Source organism: Tasmannia lanceolata, unplaced genomic scaffold (genome assembly GCF_043159265.1).
Source record: "Tasmannia lanceolata isolate RefF3 unplaced genomic scaffold, GAP_Taslan_0.1 ptg000015l, whole genome shotgun sequence".
NCBI classification, from domain to species: Eukaryota; Viridiplantae; Streptophyta; class Magnoliopsida; order Canellales; family Winteraceae; genus Tasmannia; species Tasmannia lanceolata.
In genome coordinates this window covers 52332919-52350372 of record NW_027518692.1, presented here as the reverse complement: position 1 = coordinate 52350372, position 17454 = coordinate 52332919, and the positions used below count along the sequence as shown (strand labels likewise).

The 17454-nt window shown below is 38.4% G+C and overlaps 2 protein-coding genes and 1 non-coding gene across 4 annotated transcripts in view; 1 reads left to right on the top strand and 2 right to left on the bottom strand.

Moving 5' to 3' along the window:
- Window positions 1-10733, top strand: part of LOC143892329 (uncharacterized) — a 32093-nt gene extending 21360 nt beyond the window's left edge. For both annotated transcript variants that reach the window (XM_077396865.1, XM_077396864.1), the window contains exon 3: window positions 10253-10733. In XM_077396865.1, coding sequence (XP_077252980.1) covers window positions 10253-10450 — 198 coding nt within the window. In that variant the 3' untranslated portion in view covers window positions 10451-10733. The remainder of the gene's footprint in view (window positions 1-10252) is intronic.
- A 3756-nt stretch (window positions 10734-14489) lies between these two features.
- On the bottom strand, window positions 14490-14562 carry TRNAK-UUU (transfer RNA lysine (anticodon UUU)). Its single transcript has one exon. It is a non-coding gene; the product is annotated as a tRNA-Lys (tRNA).
- A 1735-nt stretch (window positions 14563-16297) lies between these two features.
- LOC143846010 (uncharacterized) lies at window positions 16298-17113 on the bottom strand. Its single transcript, XM_077354419.1, has one exon. It carries the CDS (start codon window positions 17001-17003, stop codon window positions 16446-16448), a length of 558 nt encoding a protein of 185 aa, XP_077210534.1. The 5' UTR covers window positions 17004-17113; the 3' UTR covers window positions 16298-16445.
- Between the last annotated feature and the right edge of the window lie 341 nt (window positions 17114-17454).

The window sequence follows — 17454 nt, the reverse complement described above, 5'->3', positions numbered from 1 at the left end:
CCATTGTTCATAAATTCATTGCAACTTTGACATCTTCTGAAGTAATATTAGATTGTCTGAAGTAATATTTCTACTCTGTAACCACTATTTATACCTTGGAACCACTACATAGTGGTAAATAGTGGTTCCTAGGTATAATTGCTGCTTCTGAGTGTTTAAATACTGGTTCCTAGATATCAACAGTGGTTCCAAGAACATAATATTGCTTCTACACATTTAAATAGTGGTTGTAATTGAATAGACATGAGTTTCATCCTGGTTTACTCCAAATAGAAACATAGAGGACAATAGAGAGATAGAGAGATTATGACAATACACCATAGCATTGGAAAGAGGATGATGACAATAACAAATGCCTAACACAACCATAACAAATCCCTAACAAGTAAACAAGATGATGACAATACACCATAGCAGTGTAAGAAACATGTTAAATGTATGCAAATGTATCACAATGGACCTACTTGAGAAGCTTATGTTTGATAGCCAAAGAAAAATAAATGATCCAATAAAATCTACATTTTAGGAGAGGAGAGTTTCACCTCTCTGCAATGGAATTTCGTTTGGAATTTTTACAACAGCCAATGGAGTTTGATTTTGGAATGGGAAGAAGAAGGTAAAAAAGTCAAAATGGTAGGCGAAATGCATTGGGATTTGTTGCTTACTTTCTTGGAGGGAAGGGCAAAATAAGGGCATTTTTGTCTTTAAACACTCCTTGGGATGCTTTTCACCCCTTTTTGAGAAATTAGCCAACTCTACCCTTTTTTGAGATTTTCAGATAAAAATCACAAAATTTTGAGAATTTTTCCATTTATTTATAATTTTTTATTATACATTTTTTTAAAAAATATTTTTGAATGAATCTTACGATTTACGATACGATTTACAATCCGATACGATTTGACCCCGATTACGATTTACGATTCGATTCCGATTTTCAAAACATTGGTTGTGAAGACTTTGATGCTAGCAGAGTTTTGGTAGGGATGATACAGGTGACCCTGTCCAGGCGTTGGTTGCAGTGGACGCTTTGTCTGCCTTGCTGATGGTGAAACCTTTGACTTTGATGAATGAGGCTGTCTTCGGCTCTTTGGGTCAAGGTGTGACCGTTGTTTCTACGCTTTCTGCTGGAGTTCGGTCTGAATGCCATACTATCTGTGGGATTGAGTGGTTTGGTGGTTTAGAGCGAGTGGACCCAACGCTAAGAGAAATCGATTGTTGATCTTGTGGACCTGCCCTTGACATACTGTTATCAACCCAACCTCTGTTTTCCCATCTTCCTTTATTGTTGCCTATACTGTGCATCAACTCTATGTCTCGATGCGAGACTGGGGCGGATGCTAACGGAAAACAATTGAGATGGTCTGGGTTCCAGTAATGCAAAGATTTGGGCAAAACGAAATTTAAAACCTTGCTTGATGGGGCGCTGACCGCTAACGAGGTAGTGGATTTCTATAGACGATTAAAAGGATTCGTCCGCGTGGTGCTAGATTTTAATAAATGGGTCTCCACCTTTTTCAAGGCCTCATGTGGTCTTTGTCAGAGAGATCCATTGTCTCATTTTCTCTTCACTATATTGGCCACGCCTTTAAGCATGGCTGTGCTTTTATGGGATGGAGATCACTCATCTTCAGTATGCTTATGACACCCTATTGTTTAGCAATGGAGAGGATGGGAAAAGCAAGAGTTTGAAGGCGGTCCTTCACTGTTACAAGGTCGTTACGGGCCAGAACCAATTTCTCTAAATCGATTATGATGGAAATTTACCTCAGTGAGTAGTGGGTCTGTTTTGTTAGTATTCTTGGGGTGTAGGGTGGATCCAATTCCTCAAACTTACCTAGGTCTTGCGTTGTGTGGTAAGATACCTAATAGGACGTTGTGGGTCCGATTATTGAAAAAGTGGATTAACAACTCTCCCCTTCGAAAATAAATATCCTTTGGGAGATATGATACCTCGTATCAAATCAGTACTTGCTAATTTGCCCTTGAATTACACGTCATGTTTAGATGTCTGTTGGGTGTTATCAGGCACATTGACCGGTTGTGGTAAAATTTCCCGTGGAATCATCAATAGGATTGCAAAAAATTTCATTTGGTCATTTGGAAGGAGGTCTGTATTTGGACAGGGCGTTTGGGCATAGGAAATCTCAATGCTAAGAATAGGGAGTTTTTGGGTCAGTGGTTGTGGAGGATAGATCTCATCTATGGAAATTGGTGCTCAAGAAGTATAGTGCCAATTTGGTGGACGGGACTTACTTGATTGCTTAGGGTTCAGGGTGTAATAGTTTGGAGAGACACATTATGAAGTCCTTGCCTTTCTTTCATGGAGACCTAGCTCGGAGTTAGTTTTTTTTTTTTTTTGGGTGGGTGGGTGGGTGGGTGTGTGTGTTGGGGGGGGGGGGGGGGGGGGGGGTTGATATAGTCCAGTTCTAGATTGTCCCTTGACGTGGTGAGATGCCTTTTAAAGACGTGTTTCCTGAGTTATTTACGGTGGCTCTAGCTCCTTTTGCAAAATTGTGGGTAGGGTGGTTTGGAAGGTGAAGTTTTGTAGACATTTCATTGATGGAGAGGTTGAGAAGGTTTCTTTGTTCATGAATATGCTGGATTCGATCTTTATCAGTCAGGATGGTAAGCATAGGAAAATTTGGACCTGGGTGCATGACTACCAAATTCTTGGTACTGCTCATGCCTTCCTCACCAGCGAGCAGAATCTAAACAACTCCGACTCCTTTGTGCATTTGGTACTTCTGTTGGACGTAAACAAGATCTTGATGATTAACCACTTGCATAACCGTACTTTTATTTTATTTTTTAACTTTTGCCAATGGACAATATTTTTCATCATTACAAGGTAGCCAAAGAATATTTGACTTTGTTCTGATCTTGTTTGGGACTTACTAGGTCTTCCCTGTCCTTATTGTGGATCTTCTTGAGGGGTGAATCTTTGTGAGAGGGTGAGCCCTTTTGAGTTTGGCCCTTCTAGCCCGCCTAGGGCTATTTGGAAAGAAATGAATAACCATGTCTTCAAAGGATTGCCAAGCATATTAGCTCCATTCAACAACAAATTTTCTCATTTATTGTGCATTTTGCTAATTTCCTGATTTGAGCTCCGGGTGAGCAGGATTGTTGTGGACAAGCCGTCTCCCAAATGTTCTCCTTCCCCCTCTGGGTTCGTTAAACTACTAAACTTCAACTGATCTAGTGTGGAAAACCGGGTCTAGTATGCATTGGGGTCTTCTTCCTATCCCAAATGGTATCACTCGGTGGGCCCAGCCCGGATGGTTACACGGACAATAATGATGTGGAGGTGACCTCTCTAAGATCGATCACCTTGTTGTGGAAGGCAAGGTTTTAAATTTCGGTGTCAGTTTCGGCCACCCCGAAATCATGTAAAAATATGATTATGATTTCGTTTATTTTTTTAATTTCAACTGAAATGTCTAAATTTTCGGTGAAAATTTCGGTGAAAATTTCATAAATTTTGGTGGAAATTATAACATTTCGTGTACATTTTTTAAATTTCGGTGGAAATTTTGTAAAAAAAGTCCAAAAATTCAGAATTTTGGTGAAATTTTGGCGAAATCTTGTAAAGAAACGACTTCATGTGAATTCCGTTTCAGTTTGTGCCTAAACTGAAATATTTTGGCCTAAATGAAACGTTTCGGCCGAAATTTAAAACCATGGTGGAAGGTGACTCAGTGTGATTCATGTTGATATATAATCTAATGTAATGATCCCACAAGGTATGAGGGCTTTTTGTCTCTTTTTTGTTAATATAATACACTTGAAAACACACCCATGAATCTATTCTCCCCCTCTTTCTCTTTTTCCTTCTCCTTCTTCCTTCTTCCTTATACAAACCCTAGAGATCATTGGATAGTTTGCAACTATTCGGTGGATGAGACTGGAGGCAAGATATCTGTGGATGGTTGCCGATGTGATTGAAGAGCTGTTGGACCGTGTTGAGGGTCCTTCAATTGGAATACTTTATTGGAATTGAAGTGGAAAGATCTAAAGGAAGTATTTTCATTTCACGAAAGAAATATGTCTTGAATCTTCTTAAGGAAACAAGAAAGTTGGATTGTAAACCAGCTAATACCACATACTGAACAAAATCATCAATTTGGTCATAAGGATGGTCAACACCTTATCGATGTGGGAAGATATCAAGTATTTTATAGGTGTTGTGAATCAGTTTATGCACCCTCTAAGGACAATTCATTTGGAGGCAATACTTAAAATATTTTGGTATCTCATGCTGTGTCCAATGAGAATATTATTGTTTAAAGCACATGGTCACATGAGAGTGGAAGCTTGGACGTATGCAGATTGGGCGTGATCAATATCTAATAGACGATCTACTTCATGCTAATGTACTTTAGTGAGAGGAAATTTTGTAACTTAACAAATCAAAAAACAATATGTTGTGGCTAGGAACCATTCAAAAAAAATGTTGCGGCTAGGTCTAATGTAGAAGTAGAGTTCTGATCAATGGCTCATGGTTTATGTGAGCTACTGTGATTAATAATGTTGTTACAGACTTACAGTAGTTGGGATGTCAAGTTCATATTCCTAGGAACTTGTACTGTGACAACAAATTAGCATTGTCCATAACCCAATTGAACATGACCAGACCAAACATATTGAAGTAGGTCGGCACTTCATAATTGAGAAGCTGACCTCCAGACTGATTTGTATTCCATACTACACATCAACAATCATGGTTTTAAATTTCGACCGACCGACACCGAAATCAGTAATACCCGAAATGGTTGTTTATTTTGGCCGAAATTTCATTACCCCGAAATTTCGTCTGAAATTTAAGGGATTTCACCCAAAAATCTCGATTTTAGATAATTGTTTAGGGGCCATTTGGATACACGGATTTTAGAATCCGGGATTTCTTCAAAATTGTAGCTAAGAGACAAGAGAAGAAGCGGACCAACCGTCGTTTTTTACTTCTCCCCCTTCTTTCCGTCAGCAAGAGAGCAACAGATCCTCCCATATTTCCAGGTTTTAGAAATCTCAGGATGCAGGAGAGATTTTTAAAACCTGAATTTCTCATTTAAAATCCAAGAAACGCTGTCAGGACAGCATACAGCAGCTTGATCATGAACCCTCTATTACACTGTTTTCAAACTACAAGCCTGGATTCTAAAATCCGAGTATCCAAACGGCGGATTTTAAGTGAGAAATTCAGGTTTTAAAAATCTCTCCCGCATCCTGAGATTTCTAAAACCTGGAAATATGGGAGGATCTGCTGCTCTCTTACTGACGGAAAGTAGGACGAGAAGTCAAAAACGACGGCTGGTCCGCTGCTTCTCTTGTTTCTTTGCTACAATTTTGAAGAAATCCCGGATTCTAAAATCCACGTATCCAAATGGCCCCTTAATATTTCGGTCGAAATTTTGTAGGAGATAAAATAAGTGCACTTTGATTTTGTCGGATTTTGGCTGAAATTTCGGTTTAGGTGAGGACCGAAACGCATTCCGAAACCAAAATTTGAATCCATGTCAACAATTGACAAGTATCTTAATTAAGAGGCCAGTCAGAGTAGACACGAGGAAATAATTTGCGAGTTGGGTATCGATAATATCTAGTCACCAACTTGAGGGGAAGTGTTGAGATAAAATGTAATGTAATGAGTCAACAAGATATAAGAGCCTTTTTTATGTACCTTTTTTGTTAATATAATACACTTAAGCCATGGGAAAGAACACACCAATGGACCTATTCTTGCTCTCCTCTTCACTTCTTTTCCTTCTTTCTTCTACAAATCCTATAGTCCTTTGGATAGTTTACAACTATTCAATGGATGAGACTGGGATCAAGTTATCCTTGGAGGTTTGCTGATGCAATCGAAGAGCTGTTGGACCATGTTGAGTGTCACTTTGTGACTTTTTGGCATGTTTAACGCTCTGCCAATTATGCTGCTGATTGTTTGTCCTGTTCAGCGGTTGATAGGCCGTGTTTTGTTAGTTTTGTGATTTTCTTTTTTGTTTTGGCTTGTCTCTAACCATCTCGGTCCTTAGGTTTTTGCCCTTTTCATTAATGAATTGGTTGCCATTAAAAAAACAAGCCGGCAAAAATGCATGTGGAGAACTTACTGAATTATCCAAACCATTTATTTCCTAGGCCTTGCTATGGATGGGCCATGGAGCAAAATCCACCCCCATTGGATGTTTGTAACATCCAATTTGTAGAGGGTTGATGAATGTAGACTACTGTTTTTTTAGTTTTTTAATTTTCCCATCGTCCAATTAGTGGCCATATGTTGGAGGGTTAGAATCGTCCAATGGGAGTGGATTTTGCTCCATGGCCCATCCATAGGAAGGCCTAGGAAATAAATGGCTTGGATCATTGAGCGAGTGGCCCCCACCTCTTCTTTAGTATGCTTTAGAAAAATATTTGCATCCATCAGATAAGAACCATGCACTATCACTCTGTAAACAATGTAGAGAAATTCCTTTTTACCAGTGAAAACTAGTATTGGAAATACAGATTTAATCTCTGGAACGGAGAAAAAGGAAAAGAAAAAGGAGAGATGAAAGATGTTGTGAAAGAGAAGGAGAAATATGTCGTTGGGTGTTTCTTTCAACCCACAATCCTTTTCTTATTTAGTTGAGGAGGGGGAAGGTGGTAGTGGTGGAGGGGATAAACCCATTCTAACTTAGATGAGCCCCACAAGCTCACTTAAGTTTATTACTTATGCAATGGTACAAATTTACCCCCCATATAATGACATGTATTGTACGTATATTTACCCCTATGTTTCAACACCCCTCAAGTTGGTGCAAAGATATCACCCTTGTGCAACTATGGTTTCAAATTTCCACCAAAATTGACCCGAAACAACCAGAATGTTTTTATTTTCTTCCCCACTAAAATGCACACCGAAACCGAAACGCATGTGTTACATATCTATATTTGCATCAATTACATGTGAAATGTTGTGTATGCTTTATGTTTAAATATTTATATGAATTACATCTGAAATGAATTACATGACCTTGGATAGGAGAGAATGGAAGAAAATGATCCATGTAGACGAACCCAACTAGTGTCAGGATTAGACTTAGTCAATTTGAGCCGGGTAGATCCTTTCACCTTCTTCATGAATTTTTTTTAAAGGATTCATTAGCCGACCCAAACTAGTTTGGGACAAAGGCTTAGTTGAGTTGAGTTGAGTACATCTGAAATGAGGTATGCACTAAATTATTAGACACGCACGGCAACGTATGTCACTGGGTGTTAGATGTTATTAAACCATTATGGATGTCTTGCTTATGTAATGGTTTGTAAGTGTATTTGTGCTTATTCTAGATTGCATATTTTCCCAAATGTTTTTTGTGATTTTTCAGGATTTTCACAAAATTTCCAACCGAAATCTAAATATTTTGTTTTTCATGGCAACCAAAATTGAATTCCAAACTGAAATTTAAAACCTTATGTTCAATTTGCCAACTACCTGAGATAGGCGATCTATAGTAGCCACTTTCGTAAGAATGTCATCTAGCTATGCGTGGGTAGGAATCTAGTGAGTACAAATCAGTCACTGCTTGAGCTTTTCTTGTATAAAGTTACGTTCAACCTCAGATTATTTGTAATACTGATGACAACTCTGTTGTCTCAGTACAGGCTCAAATAATAGTAGCTTAAGCCATATTAGCTTGCAAACTCTATGAGCAGTGGATTTGTATTCTACTTTTGCACCGGATTTGGCAACTGTGGTTTGATTTTTATTGTGTCAGGTAACAAGATTACCTCCCACAAATTATCAATAACGCGATGTCAAGTGCCTTTTCGTAATGGATCTAACCTATCAACATATATGCCTTAACTCTCAAATGGCCATGCTTTTCAAATAGAATCCCCTTACCAAGTGAGGACTTTGGATACCTTAAAATGTGATATACCGCATCCAAATGTGTGGTTATCGGGGTGTGCATGAACTATGGTTTTAAATTTTGGCCGAAATCCAGGTTTAGAAATCTCACCCCCATCCTGATATTTCTAAAACCTGGAAATACGGGACGATCTCCTACTCTCTAGCTCGACGGAAAGAAGATTTAGAAATCATAAAACGACGGACGGTCTCATTCTCTCATCTCCCATCCAGGATTTTGAGGAAATCCAAGATTCTAAAATCCGCATATCCAAACGGCCCCTAAGTTGAAGAAAAATAGAGTTCCTTCACATCTTGTCAATCGGCAGACGTTGTTGCGGACGATCTGGCTAAAGCAGTGGCAGACCAGTAAAACCTTTGTGATTTCTGTTTTTCCCTTTTTAGGTAAAAACTTGTGATTTCTGTTTTTTCACTTTTTAGTTCTTGCTGTATCTCTGGTTTTTTAGAGGACCACCTCGGTTATTTTCGTAGTTGTGTTGACCTTCGGGTCTTCTCTCTAATAGATTTAACCATTTAAAACAAAAGAGACTATGAAGTCACTATGTGTTTCTATTTGTATGCACATGCAGGTACGAAGAACTATGCATAGGTGTCGTAATCCATCAACCCTTATAAGAAATGCATGGAGTCATGTATCTGTCTATGTAAACATGTCTAACTATACCAGAAGTGAATGCATGTTTATATGATTCACAGTCCTTCACTGCCCTTGTTAAGAAAAAAAATACATGGTTATGTGTCTGTTTTCCTTATTCTATATATAATGGTAAAGGAGTCTCCATGGCCAATGCATGCACATAGAGTTCATAGCTCCTAAATGCTCATGATGAGAAAAAGTAAGCAAGAAAAATGTATGCTTAGTTATGTCTTCCTTATGTATGGTTATTACTAAGTAAAGAGGAAACCCACGTCCCCTAAGCCCTTTACTCTGATGGTAGTTTCTGCGGCAATCTGGGGCCTGCTGGCGTGGGTGATGTCTTTGGAAACACCAAGGGGAAAGTCATCAAGGTCTACTCCGGCCCCATTACAGTTTCAGACTAGTCAAGTAGAGATTCATGCTCTTCTTACCCAACTTCATGTCATGTTGGAGTTATTGGGGCGACTTTGGGTGGCGGTGGCTCTTTCTATGTGCTTGCTTTGGCTTCAAGGATGGAGCTTAGATCCTTGGTGACTCGTTATAGATCTATGACTTGACAAAGGGAATTAATTTGCAAAACTACTAAGAAATGGATGATTCCTTAGCTAGCTGTGGAGTGGATCTCAACTTAACCCTTGGAAAAGTGGACGTTTTTTTCCCTCTTGTTCTTATATTTCTCTGTGGAGACACTCTTTGCAGTCCTTTTTTCATTTCCAAATGCATCTCTGTGATTGACTTGTTGCTCATAAAAGTAGTTATACAACAAAGTATGCACGGTGTATCTACTTATGTATGAATAAGTCACAATTCAAGATTGCATTTTGAGAAATGAAATGGCAGTCACATGTATACCCCATATCAGTATATAAAGACTCCCAGAGTCAAATCATTGACTTCGACGAGTTGACTTGGTTTTACCTTGGCCCAGTTTTTGTCCGAGTCAGTCATTGATATGATATTATGATCAAGGTTTTAACTTGGCGGAGTGCCCGTCTGAGTCCTAGTTTTTAAACACTGACTCATAGTCCTTAACTGTCCTACGTAAGTATACAGATCATGTGTATGAATGTATGCATGTATATATGTGGTGTGGTGTTTCTTTTCAGTCCTCAGCTGCCTTTATAAGAAATAGCATGCATTGGAGTTGCCTGATGTACTTCTGTTTTACAAACCCTGATATAAAGATTATCTTCATAACTGGTATATTTTATAATATTGTCTAATTATGGTGTTTCTATCTCCGAGTTGAAGATCCTGTGCATTCTTTGCCTCAATTGTTGTCATTTCTGATGCGGCCTTCTCATGTTGCTGCTTTGAAATGAACAACCACAAACACTGGTTACCATTCAAAAATAAAAAAACAAACAAACACGAACACTGGTCAGGATTACATTTTCTAGAAAAGCTGAACTGATTTATTGAAAATTTGGTTAATAAAGATATAATAAAACAAAATAATCCGATATGGAGCTACAAAAATATCTCCAATCATAAAAGTCCAAATACAAGGAGCTTCTAAAAAACCCAATAGAAGAAATAATGTACACCTTACATTACATAAAACAGCCTAAATTGCACCTTACTAATACTTCCAACAGGTAGTTGTTTCCTTTGTGATGCCTCCTTTTGAGTTGAATTCTCTTTTATTCATATTATCATTACATATAAGCATATTTCTTCTATTGACATTGATTAAATTTTCTATGCAGGAACGAATGAACAGGTCTCTGATGGTTTGCCAAGACAGATTTGAGGCAGCCAAGCTGCAAAAACTCAAGACAGGAGCCATGACTGACTTGGAATCGTGCGTTGATCACGCAATTCAAGACAACATTCAGATGCTGCCACATATCGTAGATCGATTGAAGGCCTCTCTCTCTTTCAGTGAACGCAATGGTATACAGTAATGGCTTCTGTATTCTCATTGCTGAAGAGGTGAAATTTCAGTAAGATCTAAATCCAGAGTGTGGAAGGCTCGAATTATATTACTTTTTATCTTAATAAATTAGAAAATTAGTTTCATGCCCAAGATTTGATGGCCCAATTCCTTTTGTGATTGTACCCATTTAACATCGAATAGATGAAGAGAACAAGCTGTTAAGAGATTTTGTTTTGAATTGAATTTTTGATGAATCTTCATAACTCCTTATACCAGTTCTGATGAATGATCACCCTCTCCTTTTTCTTTCATCTTTTTCTCTTTTTTTTCTCTGTATTTTCATGATCAATTTGTTGATGCCTTCTGTAGGTTGTAGTCTTGTAGATTATCGTTCAAAATGTAATAGATTGAGATATTTAAAAAATATATTTAATAAGTGCATAAAATGTCAAAAAGCTAGAATAACATAAACTTATTTCAAGCTGCATTTTTAAATATTTTTCCTTAAATAACATGGAATTCAGTACATAATTAAAATTTATGGGTTATGAAACTAATGCAATATAATATTCAAATGAGAATAATGCAAAGAGGAAAGTGTTCCTAAGCTATAGCTTATCTAAGCTTATCTAAGCTATAGCTCAAAAACACATGTGGCCTCACATTTTTTGGGGGATCCAAAGCATTCATTTGGAAGGCCCTTCCATGGATAGGGTGTGTACCAAAAATCAGCCCTATAGGATCATCCTAACCCTGCCATCTGTTGAGGGGAAATTTTGGCAGAAACATTGACACATTGTTTGTCCATTTTCCACTCCACCTTTGGTTGGGTTAGGATGATCCTATAGGGGTGATTTTTGGTACACACCATATCCATGGAAGGGCATTCCAAATGAATGCTTTGGATCCCCCAAAAAATGTGGGGCCACGTGTTTTTGAGCTATAGCTTAGATAAGCTATAGCTTTGGAACACTTTCCTCTAATGCAAAATACTTAAAATTAATAAATTAGGATGCATTATGAAAATCAAATAAATTTCCTGAAATTTTCTATTCAGAAATTAATTCTACATTATCATAAAAAAAAACAAATTAAGTTTCCTGTAGCAGCCCTCTCAATGTAAAGTTTCCTGGAAATATTAAATACCCTGTAAATATAAGTTCCTTTATGACTTAAATATCATATAAGTATATACACACACATGTAAATTTATCCATAGCTATTAAATACATTACATTTTCCAACCTGTGGCTCTGTAAATTTCACAGATATATTAGATATTAAAAAGTAGGGCTTCGCTAAGGTCCATCGCAAATGGCGTCAGACCAGCCACCTCGTGAATGAAGACAACAGCTTTTGTCTCCATTCACGAGGTGGCTGGTCTGAAGTGCGACATACCAGCTGCGAAATGCCTTTTGTGATGGACGCTAACAATTCTCTAAAAAGTACGTATTTTTATATGATTAGTGCCATTTTCTTGTCAGAGTTTTATGGAATGTTGTGTATTGTGTCCTTGCTCTGAACAAGATCCCGTTTAAGAAGTGTTTTCCTTCTGTTAATGAAGACGACTAGTCTTTTTATTTTGGTAAGTAAGCTGGGATCGAACCTTTGACCTCAAGGTTGAAGACCAAAGCCTTAACCATTGAGAGACTGGATCATTCCGTAAGACAACTAGTCTTTATGAAATGGATGTTGAGTTTAAAGAATAGGGAAAAATACATTTACACCCCCTCTAGACATACACTTCTAACCCTGACTTTCAAAACGTGAGAACTATATCCCCTGATATTGCATTTTGTTATAAGTATACCCCCTCCGTGAATTGTCCGTTAGTTTAACCCGACGGAATGGCCCAAACTAACATGGGTTAAGATTTTGAGGACAGAAATACCTTCACTGGTTTTAAGACATTTGCAGAGGGATTAGGGTTATGCCCTTTCCTTCATCACGGCCACCGTCGCAATCTCCGGCACAACCCATTTACGTTGTGGCATGGCTGAACAAATGGACGGTTTGGATCATCCTATGGAATGGGCCTACCGTACTTTTTGAAAAGCCCTGAAAGCAAAAGGTCATGAACCTTAAAAAAAACAGGAAATAAGAAACAGGGATAAAGGCAAATGAATGAGCTTTTTTATATACCTGAAATAAGATATGTGATAGTGTGAAGAAATCAAAATGGGTTTCGAAGTTGGGTGGCTGCGAAGGTGGGTTCTAGCGGCTATCGATCTGGATGGGTGAATTGAGCTCCGAGAGATGTATTTCAAAGAGGGATGGGATATTGAACCTGCGTTTGAATGGGTTTGGCTGAATCTGGGCATGAATAGAATTGGGAATGAGATGGGTTTGGTATTGAATCTAGGTTGGAATGGGTATAGAAATGAGATGGATATGGTATTGAATCTGAATTTGAATGGGTTTGGCACTGAATCTGGGCATGAATAGATTTGGAAATGAGATGGGTTTGGTATTGAATCTGGGTTGGAATGAGTATTGAAATGAGATGGAAATGGTATTGAATCTGGATTTGAATGGTTTTGAGGATGAGTGAAGTGGGCTTGGAGCTGGTTCAAAGTGGATTTTTGGGCCTGCACATTTGGAGCATATTTTTAAGTATCCAGGTTGAAGATGAGATGCGTTTCATGGTTTTGAGATAGGAGTTTTGAACAATTCGTTGAAGTGTTTTGGTGATTCAAGTTACGTTGGATTTAGATCCAAGTTACTATTTTGTTTCTTCTTATTCTTTTATTACTTTTATTAAAGTATTTTGATTTCAGTTCACATATTAAGGCTCAACAGATCCAAGATTCAATACCCACCATATCCATCTCATTTTCAGTTGGGGAAGACGAGGGCATTTTAGTCATTTTCGCCTAGCCGTTTACTCCGTCACGTTAAAAAAACCCACTGTAACTTCAGGGGTGTACTTGTCACGTTTTGAAATGCAAGGTTAGAAGTGTATGTGTCAGAAACTACAGGGGGTAAGTGTAATTTTCCCTAAAGAATAATGATAAAAACAACTTGCATTAAAATAGCTGGCCTTGATCTGAAATCAAGACAGGTAGATCTTTTTAAAAATCGATTAAACTATTGTTTCTTAATTATTAGCTACTGCCTTGTCTGCCCAGAGTCCAAAACCAATTCTTGACTAAGTTGAGCTTTTGGTTTGATGTGTAAAATCGATTTTGGACTCAAATCAATTCAACATTCCAGCTATGTTTAGGCTCGAATGATACAATCACTCCGCCACCCTATAATGAAAGGGGTGATCTCGTCGTTCTTGGTCTGTGAAGATGTGGTGTTTGGTGCTCCATTTTCCTTTGCTGGGATGTAGAACCAATTTGACTTCAAATTCGATTATACTACTGCAAAAGAAGTGTTCGTTTTGAATTTTGAGAATTGATTTTGAGTCCACATTCCAAAACGTAAAGGACCCAATTTTGCCAATAATTGGTTGGCTACTGATATTGGCACCACCATGTTTTAATATTTGCACAAGCTCAGTTTGTCTGTTCTTTTTAATTGGCTTCTAAGAGCTTTTGGGAGCTGCAATAAACTTTGTTAACGGTTTAAATGAGAAAAGACAGGCTGTGTTTGAGCAATTATTAAAATATGGTAGTTCCAATCATGGTTTTAAATTTCGACCGAAACCGAAATTTCCCAAAATTGGAAATTTTGTGAAATTTCCAATTTCGGCCTAAATTTCAGAATTTAGGTAATTTGTTAAATTCGCTCCGAAATTTCAATTAAATGCCATTTTCTATTAAAAAAAAATTTGTTACTAAATTTCGAGCCAAAATACCAAATTTCAGTGGGTCCGAAACCGAAATTTAAAACCTTGGTGCCAACATCAAGTAGCCTTATTGGTTTTAACAAAATCGATTCTCCAAACACAAGCGCCCTTGCACCCCTCTGCAGTACACATTCGCCCCCTTGTAGGGTGAACAGTGGGCAACTTTAACGTCAAAAGTGATCACGTTACACGAGGAATGCGTAGTAGAACAAAACCTTGACCATAGAGGAGAGGCTTAATCTAAAAATATTTATTATGAAGAGGTTTATTTAAGCGCCGACCGTGGGATTCGAACCCACGACCACATGGTTAAAAGCCATGCGCTCTACCAACTGAGCTAGGTCGGCCGTGTCTTTGGGGTTCATCATAAAAGTAATACTCACCTATATTGTAATCGGACAACGTGCCAGCTATTATAGGGAATCAATCATAGTGGACCCACTTTCTCCGACCCACAGGTAATAATCCCCTATTTGGCGCAAAGGTCTTTCAAAGCTTCATGATCTACAACTGGTTTACTTCTAGTAGCCATGTATTACACACACTAAGGGGCCGTTTGGATATGCGGATTTTAGAATCCAGGTTTTTAGTTTCAAAACAGTGTAAAAGAGGGTTCATGATCTAGCTGTTGTTGCTGCTACCGCCACTGTCCTGACAACATTTCTTGGATTTTAAGTTAGAAAATCAGGTTTTAGAAATATCTCCTACATCCTAAGATTTCTAAAACCTGGAAAAATGGGAGGATCTGCTACTCTCTTGGTGTCAGAAAGAAGGGCGAGAAGTAAAAAACGACGGTTGGTCCGCTTCTTCTCGTCTCTTAACTACAATTTTGAAGAAATTCCGGATTCTAAAATCCACGTATCCAAACGGCCCCTAAGAATCTCCAAGGATCAGAACTTACACTCATCCTAAATGATGTACTCGGAGTGAATTAGTTAAGAGTTGCATTAAAGAAGAGAGAAAGTTGAACGAATTTGGAGAGCAGAACTACGAATTCCATAAGACAATGCCAAAAACATCAAAATAATAAAAATGTATATCATCTACAAGCAACCCTACAACTTTAGAAGTTAGAACCCACCGTGGCCCTTTTTTCTACCTAAAATTTAACTATGAACCTAGGCCCCGGCACCAGTATTTTATAATACTATGGCTCTGTTTGGATTGTAAGAAAAACACATTTGACAAAAAAAATTCTTGGAAAACATTTTTTTTTCTTCCCCTCCATGGTATAGAGTTGTTTGGTTTAAAATTGCTCCAGCGCAGTTGGTCAGTGTACCGAGTGTGGAGTGTACATGTGCGGTGTTGTGCCACCACCTTGGAGGCAAAATCAGAAACTCAATTCGAAGGGTTGACAAACGAAATGTTTTTTTTTTCCTCTGGGATTGGATTTCAGGCGATTGAAAGAACAAGGGAAAGGACACTTCTTACTTGGGCTCGTTTGGCCTTTACACAGATGCAAAGGACTTTTTCAGTATGGACACTACGGGCGTGACGCCGAGTGGGGATATCAACACATACAGACTGTGATACATGTCAGCATGTGCAAAACGTGAATGATTCGTGATTGGTCAAAACATTGATACACGCAGAACCCAAACACAATGACATCGATGCGCATCCATAATGCGAACGACTCTCATTGGTCAACTCTCAAGACTGGAGAGAGATGTTCACATTTTTGGTTAAAATATTTTGGGAAACGATTTTGCTATCCCAAGACTGGAGTCCCAAGCCAATTTCACAGATGGAGTCCGACAATGTGGATGCCACTCAGGATCGACAAAGTGGGGTCAGACATTTGTAATCGGGACCGCTGATCTAGTGGACAATCCAAATAATGTTTATGGCCTTTTCAACCGTTCATTTTTTTATTTACAGGGGGGGGGGGGACCCTTAAATTTATCACTCTCTTCAAATTTTAGAAACAAGAAAATCTAAGAAAAGAAATATTCCTTCTGCATTCCAAATAGAGCCTAATGGAAATGGAATAACATTTGTGTATTATAAAGGAAATAGTAGTCCATTCACACTAGAGAAATATAACAACAAATGTCATATCACTAAACACTAGAGAAATAATACAATTTCCAGCTCTCCTCCTCCCAAAAATATAATAAATAAATATGACCCACAAAGAAAGTAATATATGACTATCTGCATCACACGCATCAAAATAACATGATAATAACAAAACAAGGCCTCCCCCCTCTCAGGTCCCTTTGTCTCTCTAAACTTGGAAGGGCCAAGGCCAATCTTTCATCTCCTCCTCTTGCACCTTAGCACTCCTCTTCATGGCACTCCCACTCCCATCCCCTTCAACATAAGCATGATATCTCAATGCAAATGCAAGTGCCATCACCACCCACTCCAAGCAAAACATCAAAATACAAAGCCCACCTGCCAATTTCAATATAACAACCCCATCTTCTTCCCTAACATAAGATTTCAACCCTCCAAGGAAATCATCTGTTCTTGTGAAAATAAGAACAGAGACAGACCCTTGGAAGATCGCGGTTAGAACTGTGGCCACCATGTGGGCCGCGTACCACTGGCTGGTCCCGGCGGTGGCCGCAGCACATCCGGCTACTGCGGCCATGATCGTAAAAATGTGGAGAAGGATCAAGAAGAATCCGCAAATTGAGGGGACGAGACGGAGTGAGAGAGTGAGAAAAATGCAACTAGAGGCTGCTCCTAGGAGGATGTAGTTACATAAGAGGAAGATCTTGTGGGTGTGGGTATGTGATTGGGTGGTCATGGTAGATGATTGGTTTATAGACATACCCATATGGTACCAGTTTGTGAAGAATTAGGGGATATGGGTTTCGAATTTCCGATCGATTTTCTGGCAAGGGAGAAATTATTAGAGAGGTGAATGGTGAGAGATTTAGGGGGATGTTCTTATTTGAAGCTTTTGATGAGGGTGGAAATATGACCGTTGGGGGACACAGCTACATGTGAAAGTAACGGCTAGTTTTGCCTCAAGAGTTAAGAGCCGTTGCCTGAACTTTTTTTAGTTACTTTTAGTTTATGCCGCTGATATTTCATATTTGCACTAGTATGTTTTAATAATTGCACAAACACAGTTTTTTCTTTTCTTTACTAAATGGTTTCTTACAGCTTTTTGGGGACTATAATAAGCTTTGACAGGTGTTTAAATAGTAAAAGACAGGATGAGTTAGTGCAATTATAAAAAATGGTAGTGCCGATATTGATAACCTTTCTTTATTTGTGGCATC